Below are 15,365 nucleotides of genomic sequence, written 5' to 3' on the forward strand. Positions count from 1 at the left end.
AGTGCCAATGTGTCCTCAGTGTCATCTCCACATGCAGACAGACAGACAGACAGATAGGCCCATGCAGATGGAGACGTGTGTGTCCTTAACTCTGTCCATGGGGGACCAGGGAGCAGGGACATATCATGAGACAGCAGATCATGGAATAGACCAAGCATTCAGACCTCGGTTTCCAAAGATCACGTTCACTAAGAAGAACCCAGGTCCTTTTGAGAAACGGAGCCCAGAATACTCCCTGTACCCCAGGTATAACCCACAATGCACTGTTCCCTGTTCGTGGGGTCCTGGAAACACCAAGCTTCTCTGTGGGATGAGGCTAGGGGTCAGCTCAAAAGGGTTTGCTCTTAGAGTCAACGAATGTGATTGTTTAAGACGGCACCATCAAATCAGTCCTCAGAGTTACAAAAACTCGCCTCTTCCCTTGACATGGCCATCATGCCAGCGTATGACTTAGCTTGCAGTGCTTTTGAAGTCAGCAATGAATTTATATAAGGCAGGTTGGGTTACAGAATTTGGGTTGTTAAACTTGCTTGTTAAATCTTTTATGAGGAATTTCAGCCACGTAGGAGAAACTTTCAGGAAACCCTGGAGCTGGTTCTCCAGCGAAAGACCAAAAAAGGCAGTCTCCATGTTCTTCAGAAGGGATCAAGCTGTTTTCCTTAAAGTTTCAAAGCTGTGATTAAACATATCTATCTGGACAGATCTAAGCAATATTAATTAATGTGAGAATTTAATACACAGAAAAGGGGTCTGGAAAATCACATAAAATCCCCACGAGTTACCTTGGGGATGGCAGGCTGAGTGGGAAAAGGACAGGGGGTCTTTTTATTTGATGTATTTCATTTTAATCTTTTTTTAAAACAATATGAATGAATTAGTTGTCAAAAATTTTGAAAAATAAATAATATATCTCTGCCCAGATTTTTTTTTTTTTTTTGATTCAGAGTCCCACTCTGCTGCCCAGGCTAGAGTGCAGTGGCACGCTCACGGCCACCGCAACCTTGACCTGCTGGGCTCAGGCAATCCTTTGGCCTCAGTCTTCCAAGTAGCTGAAACCATAGGCATGCGCCACCACACCCAGCTGATTTTTTTTTGGGTGGGTGGGGGGTTTATTGTAGAGATGAGGTCTCACCATGCTGCTGAGGCTGGTCTTGAACCTCTGAGTTCAGGCAATCCTTTTGCCTCTGCCTCCCAAAGTCCTGGGATTATAGGCGTAAGCCACTGCGCTCAGATTTTTTTTTTTAAAGGAGTTAATACTCCTTACAAACAGATCTGGTTGCAGAAACAGAAATTTCAGGGCTTATGAAGCCTTATCTCATGCTGGATTCCAAATCTACGAGCCAAAGAACTGAAGGAAAAAAAATGTAGGAACTGAAAAAGGGCTGAGTTTCAATTCCTGCTGAAGATCTGAAATTCCAATACCAACAGCTTGTCCTCCCAGGAAAACCCCCCAGGACTGGCGTGAAGGCAGAGGGGTGTGAGGGCTCACCTGGTTCTGAGTCAGAATTGCCTGCAGATGACTCGCAGAAGGTTGATGGCATAAAAACATTGTTTTTTGATACTGTCGGCAAGGAGGTGCGGGCAGGGGAGGGAACAAGAGGAAAAACAGCGTGAGTAGGTGAGCGGCGCACTCGATCACCTCTCCTGCCTGGGGGTCCATTCTCAAGCCCACCATGGAAGGGGACAGCCCACACATGGGGCATTCAGACTACCTACACCAGCAAGCCCCAAGACCGTTTTAACAGCAAAACTGGGGTCTCCAGCCATGGGCCTTTATCTGCCTGATGGCCACAGTCAGTGCCGGTCTACGGAGGGCTCTCCCTCCTGTCCTTAGGCCCTGCAGTGGCAGCCTCTGGGGAAGCGGAAGGTGCCCAGTGCCCTAAGCCACATCAGAGGCTGCCCTAGCCAGCGTCCTCACCTGGTGGGTGCCCCCTGCCCACCTGCCTAAGATCTCGTTAGATCTGCTTCCCAGGGTGCGGGCCAGCCAACAGGCCTCCACAAATGAAGCACACTCCAAGGTGAAGCCCTAACCCCAAGTGCAGCCAGGACAGACGCAGCTAAGTGGAATCCCGTGGAGGACAGAAGTAAGGCTCTGACTGTCGGTGCCCTCTATCTCCAGGCTCCCCGATGATCCAGAGTTGGGTTATCTCCCAGGTGCCATCACACAGGATGGGAGGCATTTTCAAGCAGGCCAGGGAGGAAAAGAGATTGGTGACCCTGGCCCCTTTCGCCTATGGCCACAACACCAAATGCCTCCTTTGCTCTGCGCTGCCTTTCAGTGCAGCCAGTGTGGTGATAGGAGATGGTGAGTGGAAAGGAATACAATCAACTAGGAAGTGGGGGTGCCTGCAGGCCCTGGGAATACCTGTCCAAGCATGCAGAGATCCTTAAGGAAAAGGATGTCAACTGCAGGGGGACTGCAAGCCACCTGGGCCGTTCCCCAACATCTGGTCAGCAGAAGACAGTGTAACCATGTGGGGGAGCCTCATGCAGCTGGGAAAAAGGCTGTCACCGAGTCCCAAATCGACGTCAAGGGAATCAACTATGAAAAAGTACGTCAGATGATGACCGAGAATGGACATGGGCTTTCTACACTGTGCGTTCCTGCAATGTGTGCATGACTTCGTTAGCAGAAATGACTTGAGGCTCTAAAGGTCCACAACTGCTGAGTGATTTATGTGAACTTCCCAAGACTGAGTTTCAGACTGGGCAACTGGAGAGCCTCTGTAAGTACATGTGCGTCTCTGAGTTGGTGCTACAGGCAGCTCGGCCAGGGAACACGACAGGGTCAGAGTGGGGAAGCCAAGGTCGGGGAAAGGAGAGCAGCCCCATGGCAGTGTTTGACCTAGAATCTCGGGGCATCTCCATGGCTGGAGGCGGAGTGTCAGGCGTTCTCGGCACCCCACAAGTAGCACTGATGGCTTTTTCTGCCCCGCAAACCTGCCTTTTTTCCCACACCAGCCTGTGTACAAGCCCCTAGCCAACCTCCATGCCATGCTCAGACCAGGCCTCACATCCAGGGCCCCATGCCCCACTCCACAGTCCGAACCTGGCCCAACCTTCCAGGCCTTTTCTTCCTCTGGGAGCTCACAGGATCCCACCCAGGTCTCTATTGGGCCCCGTGTTATGGGGCGTGTGTGTGTGTGTGTGTGTGTGTGTGTGTATGTGTGTGTGTGTGTGGCGTGTGTGTGTGTGTGTGTGTGTATGTATGCACACATGCATGTCAGGGTCACTGCACTGGACTGCTCACATTGGGCACACAGTTGAAGGGTTAGGCGAATACCCCACCCCTCCCCCCTGTTTATGGACAGCAGCCTTGGAAAGAGGAGATGTGATTCATGATCAGAGGCCATGACAGGGCTCAAGAGTCAACTCCCTTTTGGAAGCATGATCTCTTCACTCAGTCTACTGAGTCTCACCACATCGTGTCCCTGACTTCAGACAGGGGACACCCCGTGTTGATCTGGGCAAGCTCTAACCTAACCCCAATGGAGGAGACCAAGCCTCTGATCAACACTAACTGAAAGGATCTGGCAGGAGACAGGATGGACGGGAGGTGCAGAGGGGAACGGTAGGGTCATGACCGTCAATGCTCCCATGGCAGTGAGCCTGCATGTGTTACCTGACTGTGAGGGTGGGAACTGGGTTAGAGAGGACGTTCTTTCTCGCTTCACAGGAGGGCAGTAATTTCCATCTTCTCGGTCAGAATCTATAGAAAATGATGAGAGGAGGAGGAGGAAGGTCAGGTTGCTTCCATTTTTATAGCTAGAGACAGTCACACACACTTGAGATTTCCTTACCTTCACCGCCTTCGGGACTGGAGCCTCCAGCTGACCTCTGAAACAAGAAGCACACATCACGGTGGTCAGAGAGTGTCCAGATAACACCCCCAGCTCCACAGCGAACGATCCTGACACGCGGCACCAGGGGCTAACTCCCTGAGCCTGCTCCCCGATCCACGGGCAATCTCAGCCTACAGCTCAAAATTCACTCTGCGTCTGGCTCACCCAACGTGTGCCAAGGAGGTCTCGGAATGGAAAAGCAGTCACAGCTAGGGACCCACAGGTTACAACGACCTGGCCTGCCACCCCCAAACTCCAACACAGTGAAATCTCATCTGTCCACTGCCCATTCCGCCAAGCGCTAAAAAGTGACCCTCTCCGCTAGGAAAGGCAGCAGGCTGTTTACAATGGCCACTTAACACAGGATTGGAGTGGTTTCCATTCCTTGCCCTCGAATGTTCTATGGTGCAGACTCCCGTCTCAAAGTAGGCTATTCTTCCCAGAGCAAGTGAGAGCTCTGATGCTTTGGACTAAAGGCCGCCGCAAAACATTCACAACAGAAACAACAAAGACAATGGTCCTACAGGCTGCCATCACAGGCTGAGAGAAGGGCAGAGGAACTTCCTGCCTGACCAGTCTTTAGCTTCTGGGTGGGAACAACCAGCACTGAAGACTCAGTGAGGAGCATCCCCCTCCCTCACCGCATACCCTCAAGTCTGTCCTGTCTCAGAACTGAGTAGCCAAGGGTGCACTCTGTTTAACAAGCAGAAGAGCCAACTTTCTTGTTTTCAGAAAAGCGTCTCAGAGGTCAAGGTTAGCCTAGAGAGGCCTGCCTGCCTGCCTCAACAAGCTGTTTGGGATTACATGAGATGCTGTATGTGAAAGTGCTTTGCAGACTGCAGAGTGGCGTGTAAAAGGAGTAACTGCAATCAATAAAACAGAAGGTTTGGGAGCCAGGAGAGACTTTCTAAGGGAGGGGGCAGCACATTTTTCCATAAAGGGCCAGACCGTCAGTCCCGGCTTTGTGGGCCACATTTGATCTCTGTCATACATTCTTTTGTTCTTATAATCCTTTAAAAATGTAAACACCATCTGAGTTTACAGGCTCAAGGCTGGAGTTTCTGGCAGTGGGAGTCCAGAGAGGGTAGGAGGTTTATTCAAGGTCACACAGCTAATCCACGACAGTTAAAAAACATTCCTAACCTGGACTTTCTCTTCTTTTGTGTGACCTGTCAGCTTGGGTTTGTGTCAGAAAAGGAAGCCCGTATTCCAAGAGCTCCTTGGATGTGGCTGTAGGGAACTATGTCCGTGAAATAAGTGCTGATGATCACCAGCCCCATGTGGGTATCTGGGTAACCGCGAGGCTCAGAGGAGACCGTGGCCAAAGTGCTCAGGAACACAAAATCCGTTAACACAACAGGGGGCTCTATCAGTTGTTGGGGCAACTGTGAAAATGCCATTGAGTCCATGGCAAAATCAAAAGATCCCGTCCAGTAGGCTGCCCTAGTGTCAGCACCGTACTGCAGCCAGGACGCGAGCATGCAGTGTGAAGGCTGCTTGGTCCTTATCGCCTCCCGAAGCTTGGAGAATTCAGTCAGTTGATCCTGGCTCTGCTATGTGCTAAGGGCGAATCTTGCCTTGCCCAGGCTTCAGTTTCCTTACACGGAAAACAGGGGTGCTAGTGCCCTCACAGAGGGTGTGCAGGGGGGCAACAAGATGAAGCAGGTGGGTGCTTGGCCAGTGCCCAGCAGGCTGGGAACAGCAAAGCGCAGCTCCCTGTGTTAACAGAATCTTCATGACTCACACCTGGATGCGGCCAAACTCCTAAGAGAAGGTAACCCCTCGGGCCACGTGGGCTGTGGGCTTGAGTGAACAGGGAGTCGGGTGTACAGGAGTCCTCAGTGCAGAGGGGAGGCCCCGAGCTGGGGACTAAGAACGGTTCCCAAGCACAGGACTCAAGTGTGGGGGAGAGACACTGGCAGCGCTCTGATTCCAGATGCGGGAGCCTGGGGTCGCTGACGAAGAGCTGTCACCAGCTTGTCATCCTTTGCCTCAGATGACATCAGTGGGTGTGGGCTCAGGTATCACTCACCTTCCTACTCAGCAAAGGTGAGAGAAAACAGAGGCAGTCCCTGCCCGCCTCGACTGCTGAAACCTGTGTGTCCAGCAGAGCCCAGGCAACCTGGCCCTGGCCAGCCATGTGGCCGCTGCATATCAGCCTCCCAGGCCCAGCAGCTCTGAGGAACCAGGCGCAACACATTCTCCTGGCCCTCTGGGTACCTCCCGCCTCCTGACCCCCACAGGCTGGTTGTGGCCTCCAAGTCCTCGTGCAGGTTCCAAAGCCTGTGCATGGCACAATCCCCGCAGGCTCCCTGGCTTCCCGGCCCTTCCTAACAGCAGGCCCAGTTCGTCCCTGCCCCCACAGCTCCAGGCTCTTCTCCTTTTAATTCAAGCATTTCTTTCTTTCTTTTTTTTTTTGAGTTGGAGTCTCACTCTGTCGCCCAGACTGGAGTGCAGTGGCCGCTCCCGGCCAGCGCAGCCTCAACTTGCTGGGCTCCGGCGACCCTTCTGCCTCAGCCTTCTGCGTAGCCGGAATTACAGGCGCGCGCTACCACGCCCGGCTAATTTTTTGATTTTATTGTAGAGATGAGGTCTTGCTGCCCAGGTGGGTCTCGAACCCGCGGGCTCAGGCAATCCACTCACCTCAGCCTCCCAAAGGCGCGGGATTACAGGCTGAGCCACCGAGCCCGGCAAATTCAAGCATTTCAACTGTACCAAACCCCTCACCGAGTGACTCCCGGATCCTAGCAGGCCTGCCCTTCCCAAGTGACTTCTGGGAACTGGAGGCGGCTGCTTCCTCTCTGGCCTCTGTTGATGACCTGCATTCTCATCTAATGCCAACTTCCTCTTCCCTCAGACAAGAATGGTGTTGACACTCCTCACACTTCTCCTTCATGGCTCTTCCTCTGATCTTGAAATTTGTGTCAGGGTCTCACTCATCTCTGAGGCCCAGGAGGGACATCCTCATGGCAGGCGCTCACTCGGCCTATGTTCAATGAGAGAATACTGCATCCCAGGAGCTCGGCCAGCCATGTGGGCAGCGAAGCCTCATGCCCTGGCCTTGCGGTGGGAGCTAGTCCAGACCAGTGGCCCTGACAGCTGACAGTCCCCAAGCGTCCTCATGCTTCCCCAGCCCCTGCAGAGGGTATTTCCACCATTACCACCATCTCAAGAAGCCTCCACATCTATCTGGCTTTGACTCGCTGGTTATCTAGATTGGTTTCCATGCGTATGAATTTCCTACTTGTCTTCTGTTACTGATTTCTAATTTTATTCCCTTGTGGTTGGAGAACAACCTCTGTATGATTTTGATCCTTCTAAATTTATGGAGCCATGTATTTTGCAGCCTCGCAAATGTCCTTTCCTGGAAGAATGTTCTAAGTACATTGGAGAACAACGCATCTTTCTGTTGCGGGGTGGGGTGATCGGCGCCAGGTCTGGTCAATTTCTAGCGCTGTTCAGGTCCTGCCTCCTTACCCATCTTCTGCCTGGATGTTCTATTGATTTGGGCTTGCTGAAGTCTTCAAACCATTACAGCTGAGTTGGCTACTTCTTGCTTTGGTTTTTGCTTTGGATATCTGGGGGCTCTTTTCGTGACACCCCACACTTCTCTTTAAGAACGTGGTGGAGGCTACAGGTCCTCTCCCCAGAGAGTGTGTCCAGGTCAAGAACCGAGGCTCCAGGGCTCCCAGCTGGCCTCTCAGGGTCCACATGCCACTCAGGAGCAGCCCAGGGCACACTGGAGCGCTCTGGGCAGTCCTAGACTTGCTCTCCCCTTCACCTACCACACCCAGCCATGGCCAGCCTCATCACCTCCGGCGCCCCGAGGATGTACCTTAAACCGCCTGGGAGGCCAGCAGCGCCTTTGCCCCCACCTCCCTGCTCCCCGACTCCTGACTGCGGAGAGCCCTTGGTGGCCTCCTGCATGATGTCCCCTCTGTCACCCTGATGTCCCCTCTGTCACCCACCACGTGGGCCCCCTGCCTGTTTCCTGAAAACGTGCACTCTGTTCCTGCCTCACTGGGTGCTCCTCACGGCTTGGGGGACTTTCCCTCCAAGTCTATGCATAGTTGCAGGGTTCATCACAGTGACCACCCCTAGGTAAACACATGCTCACCTCCCATCACACCCCAGGCCCTCTCGGGCCCTTTCCCCACCCTGTTTTGTTCTTCTATCAGTGGGAAGTGATCTCAGGCGTCTGCCTGGCATCTGTCTCCTGCTATGACGAAGCTTATACACCTAACACTGGGACACTGCACAAAATGCTCAGAGAGGACTTGCAGCAAGGATGAAGTCTGTGTCCTCTCTATATCCCCTGCGGTGACCCCAAGAACAGGTGCCTGGCCAGATGAGATTCAGGTGTCTCTGATGCCTGACCCCAGGGGACCCTCAAATCCATGCCCCAAATCTCTTCTAAGAATCTGCCTGAAGCCGGGCTCCGTGGCTCAGCCTGTAATCCTGCGCTTTGGGAGGCTGAGGTGAGTGAACTGTCTGAGCCTGCGGGTTCGAGACCTGCCTGGGCAACTTGGCGAGACCTCATCTCTATAATAAATAAAAAAATCAGCGGGCGTGGTAGCGCGCGCCTGTAGTTCCAGCTACTTGGAAGGCTGAGGCGGAAGGATCGCCGGAGCCCAGCAGGTCAAGGCTGCGGTGGCCGGGAGCGGCCACTGCACTCCAGTCTGGGTGACAGAGTGAGACTCCAACTCAAAAAAAAAAAAAAGAACCTGCCTGAAAGTGGCAGCCTCTTGGTTCCAGAAAGGCTGGGAAGCCAAGGTCCAGGAAGGACAACACAGGAAGATTCTCACACTGGTGGGGAGCCTTCCAGATGCTGCTGTAACCTCCAGTGGGGTCTGAAACGGTTGGCGAGGAAGCAGCAAGGGAACTGCCACCAGCGGTTCTTCTCACTAAGACCCGGCAGAAGGAAGTACCTGCGGACACAGCAGCTCTTCTGGAAAGCCTCACTAGCCGCCCACGGGAGGTGCTACCTGCCCCTCCACCCGCATCGGGTCCTTCCCACCCCACGCCCTACTGGGAAGGAGGACCTCTCCTCGCAGGAGAAACCCAAGCTTGTTCTCTGCCCTGCGGTCTTGTGCCACCTTCCCCAAAGCAGGGAAAGGTGTGCGGCTCAGAAATTCTCTTTAAGTCACTGGCCCCAACAAGGCCAACACCAGCTCCACAGACATTTCCACTCCCTTGAGACGCAGCAGCCCAGTGGTCTAGACCTGCTTGGTGCTAAGGCACTGTGGGGGCCACCTCTTGTCCCAACCGAGGAGCTACCTCTTGTCCCAGAGGTCTGCGGCCCAAAGCTCAGGCGTCACCGCAACGGTGACCTGTGTGAGCAGAATTTTGAGAACAAGCTCCCAGGACGTGCTTCTGGAGGACGAGCAGGCACAGAACCAGGAAGCAGGAGCCCCATTTCCTCCTCATCCTCTTTTCCTCAAAGTAGACTCTACCACTGCCAGGGTCAGGACTTCAGGACAATACCCAGGGAGCGCTGGGCAGCAACCATTCGGGACGCCATGATGAAAATACCTCACATTAATAACAAGGAAGCTGAAGAGACAGAAGACCAAGACAACACTTCAACCTCGCTCTGCCACGAAGACAGTATGAACAAATGAAGCAGGCTCTGAAAAGACGACAAGCCCTGCAGGGGTCTGGCTGAGGCCTGGGTGGGAGGAGCGGTCTGAACGGCACCCAGCCCTGCAGGCTGGGTGAAAGCAGGCAGCCAGGGAGCTCTCCCAGAACTCCCCAGGACCTTGGGGGAAGCAGCTCAATTCTGAGGCACATGGGTTCCTGTCGCCAACAGCAAGACAGAGGGTCATAGCCAACCCAGACTGGGAAATGTATGTTCTTAGAATAAAGGATGAAACAGTGAAAATCACAACTGTTGCAGTTCTTAAGAATCGCCCTGTCCAAAAACTATGACTCTTGTGAGGCTGCCTTAGGCAGCCTCCAGGAGGATAGAGGTGCTGGCAGGAAGTGGGTGGAGCTGGAGTCTTTCTTTCAAAGCCGACTCTACAGACACAAGGCCAAACAGGCAGAAAGCAGGAACGAATAGTACTATCAATGCATCCTTCCCAACAGACCAGAAAGGAAGGCCATATCAGATAAATTCTTTCTAGAAAACAGTGGCAACCATTTGGCCTGACAGAGCCTCAGTGAGTCCCCATCTGAACCAACACATTAGAAAGCCTGGCCGGTTGTGCTGTAGAAAAATGGATGCCTGGGATGGAGAATACCAGGGAGGACCCCAAAAACCAGAATTATTTTTTGGAGGGTAGGCCGCTTGTAACACACTCAGAATTTGTTCCTCCGGATCAAATGGTCAATCAAAGCTTTTATCTAGAAATTGTGAGAACATATTGTGTCATAATTTGTGGAAAAAAATGTCCTGGGTTGGGGCAAATAGGTGACTGGTTCTTCTATCATGACAATACACTTGGCCCATGCTGTGCTGAACGTTCAGCAGTTTTTGACCAAAGGTGGCATGACCCCATGCCCTGCCCTCCCTGTTCACCTATCTCCACACCCCCTGCCCTCCACTCTGTGACTTTTTTTGGTTTCCCCTGATGAAAAAAGTCCTCAAAAGGAAACATCTTGTTGATGTGGAAGAGGGGAAACAAAAAACAGTAGAAGCACTAAAAGGCATCAAAGTGGACACATTCAAAAACTGTTTTGAGCAGTGAAAAAAGCATCTTGATGGGTGTATTGCAACAAACAAGGATACTTTGAAGGTGACTGAAGTGTAAACATGTAAGAACAAATACACCATTTTTTATTAATAAATTCTGGGGTTTCTTTTTTGCGTTGGAGTCTCACTCTGGTGCCCAGGTTGGAGTGCAGTGGCACACTCACAGCCACCACAGCCTCAACCTGCTGGGCTCGGGCGATCCTTCCACCTTAGTCTTCTACGTAGCTGGAGCTATAGGCATGTGCCATCACACCCAGCTCATTTTTTGATTTATTATAAAGACGAGGCCGCATCAAGTTGCCCAGGCTAGTCTTGAACTCCTGGACTCAGGCAATCCTCTCGCCTCAGCCTCCCAAAGTGCTGGGATTATAGGCTTGAGCCACTGCGCCCGGCCCTGGGGTTTCTTTTTGGCTCTCTCCTCATAAATTATGGGCCAATGCAACATGTGACTAAGGCAATCAGTTCAGAAATTCTTGTCAAAAAGGCAGACACTAGCTGAGTGTGGTGGCTCATGTTTGTCCATCCTAGCACTTTGGGAGGATAAGGAGGGAGACTAGCTCGAGCCCAGAAGTTCAAGACCATCTTGGGCTCAAAATGAGACCTTGTCTCTACAAGAAAATCAAAAAAATTAGCTGGGGATGGTGGCATGCACCTGTAGCCCCAGCTACTCAGGAGGCTGAGGTGGGAGAATTGCCTGAGCCCAGGAAGTTGAGGCCGCAGTGAGCTGTTATTGTGCCACTGCACTCCAACCTGGGTGACAGAGTGAGATCACAACCGAAAAAAAAAAGATACTAAAAAAAGCAAAAGAGAGGTGGCCTCCAAAGGTGTGAATGCTGAGGGGTAGCAAGGGGCTGGAAGATGAGGGGAAGCTATCTAGCCAGAGGGGCTCATTCCAGAATTCTCCTAAGCTTCCTGGTGGGTCTAATAAACAAACATATCTGAAGCTCAGGAGGGCCTTGGCATGGAGTTTCATCCAGTATGATTCCACTAGGCTCGGAGTAAGCGCAGAGAGAACTTAATCTGGATGTGGTTTGGTCTTCTTCAGGCTGTCCTTCCCAGAGCCAGGAAGTCTGATATATAGACTTTTTCCTGGTACTGAGTCTTCCATGGCCAGAGTTCTGATGAGACTGAAAGATGATAAGGGTCCTTTATAAGCAACAATTCCGCGAGCCACTATTTATCACCACGAACTCTCAGCTTTACATTCCCCCCAGGGATCGTGGGGTAAAGAGAACAGGACAGACATGATGGATGAGACCTGCGGGCAGCGGTTTCCTGAACAACAATGGGTTACAGAGCCAGATCCAAATGTGTTCTGATGCTAAAGAAAATAGTTTGAGTTCACCATAGAAAAATCTCAGACCAAGGAGCGACTGAGATCGGGTTCCATCTGACTTGATTTATGGCCTAACTGACCTAAAACAAAGTTAACTGGGCTTTGAGCAGGCCAAATCAATAGAGAAAGCCGATAAACTGGAGCCACTAGCACCAGTCAGGGTTTCTCTGGGGAGAGCCCAAGGGAGCGACCTCTGGCTAGCTCAGAGCTGTCACCGAGACTGGAGATCATAAGTCACGAATACACATTAAAGCGTACAGTGTGTATGCTACCTTCATGGCCTTCAGTGCTACACTGGTGCATCATCAATGGCTGCTCTAAGCCCCAGTCCTGGCCCCCTCCCATGGTGACACAATAGTCCACCTCTAGACACATCACCTTTCATTTGCCAGTTTGGGGACCCCTGGAATTTCTCAGGATTTGAGCCCCCTAAGCCTAAGTTCGTAAGGTTTAAGAAGCTGAGTTTCTTAAACAGATGAGGGCTACCGCCTGGGCTGGCCAGGCCTCAGAGACCAACATCTGGATGAGGTGAGGCCCCTCAGGACATTCCTGCAGGGTCTTATGGGAAATTCATGGGGCACAGAACATCCACGTGTTCTTGAGGGGTAGCTGCTGTCACAAAAGGCTGCGATCTGCCTGTTTGCTACTCTCATTCTCAAACCTGCCGCCTCCGCAGGCCACACACTTCTCAAACTCGGGCACCAGCGAAGGCCTCTGGGGTGAACCCAGATGAAGATCATCTGTTCTCACAGGGCCAGAGCCAGAGAACTGAGAACACCATTTCCTGTGCTCTCGAAGGCCAAAGGCACAGTAACTCACAACACCCAACTCAAGAAAAGTTTCCAGGAGCTGCTTTGCCAAAAAATAAAAAGCTGTGGCGACCTCTCGGTTCTTGCCCCAGTGGCTGCCACACACTCTCGCATGAGGGCTGCACTCCTGGTGCACTGTGAGGCGAGGGCCTCCTGGCTGGAATCCTGCCTGTGGCTTCCAAGCATGTCTTGCTATCCCAAACCCATTCTGTGCTGTGGAGGACTGCCCTTTCTTCCCTCAGGGCCTCTGGCACATGGTAAAAAGACTGTTTCTTCTTTTTCCATCACACAAGGATTTCTCCAAAATGTTACAACAGGGCTCCAACCCACCCTTGGCTGAGCACTGGATTTTAACGGTGTCTCCTTAAAAATAGGGGACTGGTGAGTGACAGGAATCGCTGAGATCTGGGGTGAGGTATAGGATTGTGCCACCCGGAAGCCCACCTGGTATTCAGGCAGGTGGAGCTGGGCCTTTTGTTTTCTTGCCAGGAGTCCTTTCTCCCTGTCCTGAGAATAGGGGTCTTCTGCCATTAGACACCTAGAAGATGGCATTTTCGATCTTGAGTGGAGGACGAAGTTTACCTTTCCTGATTTATCAAACTTCAAAAACCCAAGACATTTCTTGTTCTTGAGAGTTCACAATCTTCTTCACCTATAATCTTCAAAAGCCTTCTTAATACAAAGATAAAGAGCTCAAGGGATTCCCTCTGGGTTCAAAGGAAGTCTTTTCTTCTTCCTGCTTTGATTGAAGACAAGCAATTCACCGCCTAACCACAGTCCATAACACAATCAGTCTTGCAAAGCAATCTGTGTTAGCCAACTCCTCTTACTGGATATCAAAGGAAGCCTTAGCGTCTCGGGTTTCTAAGACAGTGAACTCGAATGCTCAAAGTCAGGGGAATGACAAATAGAGGGAGCAGAAGGGGCCAAATCGGACTGGGAAGGGCCTCCCTCACCATTCCACTCCTCTTTCGACTCCTCGTGTCTCGTGCAGGAAACAGGACTCGCCTCTTGCTACGAGTTTATATTCCCCCCATTAAAAAAGCCTGAATGTAAAAGGAGGCTCGATTTTTCCTGAATCTTCAGCAGCCAAATTAAAGGGGGTTGGAAGAAACCCTTGTTGTCTTTTAAGTTTCCATCAGCTGCTTCCGATGATCTAGGGCCTGGATCAGAAGGACCCGAAGGGAAGGGGCTGGTCAGTTTGGGGCCCCCTGGGCGGTAGGAGCGCCGGGTGGATGCGGACTTACCCCTGCCAGTTCTTGCGGAAAAGGAGGAAGCTGGGCTTCAGGAGCGGGAGGCGGAGGAGTGCTGGCTGAGGCGCTAGCGGGGGCAGAAGGTTCTAGGGCATGCTCACCAGCTGACTCGGGGTGACCCGTGCCATGGTGGGGGGCCTCAGCCTCCCCCCGAGGCTCCTCTCCCGAATCCGACAAGTCTTTTTGCTCTGCAGAGGACTGGGAGCAAAAAAGACAATTTTCCTTCAATGTGAATGAAGTCTGCGCCGCAGGGCAGGGGCGGGTGGGGCAGGGGTCGGAGGGCTGGGGGAGGCTTCGGCAGCTCTTGCCTCGAGGACGGCGGGGAAAGCAGGCCCTCCGCAGTGGACAGAGGGGAAAATGAGAGTGGGCCTGGTGCTGTCTGACTCTGCGAGGAGTTTAGAGATGTGGGAAGTTTTCAGAATGATGGGGTGGCCCTGCACCGAGCCTCGAGTGAGGAAAAGCCTTCTTGGCGACCAAGAAACAGGGTCAACTCTTGGGACTCCTTAGACCCAAGGGACCAACAGTGCCTGAGCAACACCGAAGGGGCAGGGCCATCAGCATTGTTCCTGTGTTTGAGGACAGGTGGGGGAGGCGGGCCTGGGACATCAGGGGTAGAAACCGGGGGTCCTGGGCCAGAGGCTTCTGCGGCTCGCTCCGATCCTTCTGGCATCCTGCAGTTTCTTCTGTTTAACTTGCCGAGGACAGTGCTTTCTCGCCTAGTGAGTGCAGGTGTGGGGTGGCAGAGACACTGAGGGCTGGCTTTTTTTGTTTTTGGAGTAGGAGTCTCACTCTGTGGCCCAGGCTGGAGTGCAGTGGCACGCTCACAGCCACCTGACCTGCCGGGCTCTGGCGATCCTTCCTCTTCAGCCTTCGAAGTAACTGGAACTATAGGCGTGTGCTACCATGCCTGCCTAATTTTTTGATTTACTGTAGAGACGAGGTCTTGCCATGTTGCCCAGGCTGGTCTCGCACCCATGGGCTCAGGCAATCCTCTCACCTCCGCCTCCCAAAGTGTTGGAATTACAGGGGTGAGCCACCGCGCTCGGCTGGGCCGACTTTTTATCAGTGGGCGGGCAGGCAGGCACACCAACAGTACTCCTTTGCCAGGACTCTCCCTTGGCGCACCTCAAAGACTCCAGGCAAGAGCTTGTTTGGAAAACAGCCAAGGTAAGAGTAAGCTGGTTCTGGAATCTTCCTCCCCAAAGTACAACAACCTGGCATCCTCTAAGGTGCTTCAGAAGGGGCTTCCATGGGCTGAGGGCTCTACGGCCACAACTCCAAGACTCTTTTCTTAAGAAATGGTTTATGCACTTGGTGTCCCACAACAGATGGGCTCTTGTCCCCAAACATCCTGCTTGGCATTGTCCAACGACACTCGGTGACCTAAATGACTATAGAGGTGCCCTACTTCCCCGTAGACGTGGCTGCATT

General features: G+C 52.5%; 1 protein-coding gene across 1 annotated transcript in view; it reads right to left on the reverse strand.

Moving 5' to 3' along the window:
• RANBP3 (RAN binding protein 3) overlaps positions 1-15,365 on the reverse strand; it is a 59,030-nt gene that overhangs the window by 19,950 nt on the left and 23,715 nt on the right. Inside the window, exons 3-6 of the mRNA XM_021708750.1 lie at positions 13,929-14,132; positions 3,801-3,837; positions 3,623-3,709; positions 1,490-1,561 (exon numbers count right to left, since the gene is read on the reverse strand). Of these exons, the coding sequence (XP_021564425.1) occupies positions 1,490-1,561; positions 3,623-3,709; positions 3,801-3,837; positions 13,929-14,132 (400 nt within the window). The remainder of the gene's footprint in view (positions 1-1,489; positions 1,562-3,622; positions 3,710-3,800; positions 3,838-13,928; positions 14,133-15,365) is intronic.

This window comes from Carlito syrichta, unplaced genomic scaffold (genome assembly GCF_000164805.1).
Source record: "Carlito syrichta isolate Samal-C Ts95f unplaced genomic scaffold, Tarsius_syrichta-2.0.1 Scaffold145391, whole genome shotgun sequence".
Classification (NCBI taxonomy): domain Eukaryota; kingdom Metazoa; phylum Chordata; class Mammalia; order Primates; family Tarsiidae; genus Carlito; species Carlito syrichta.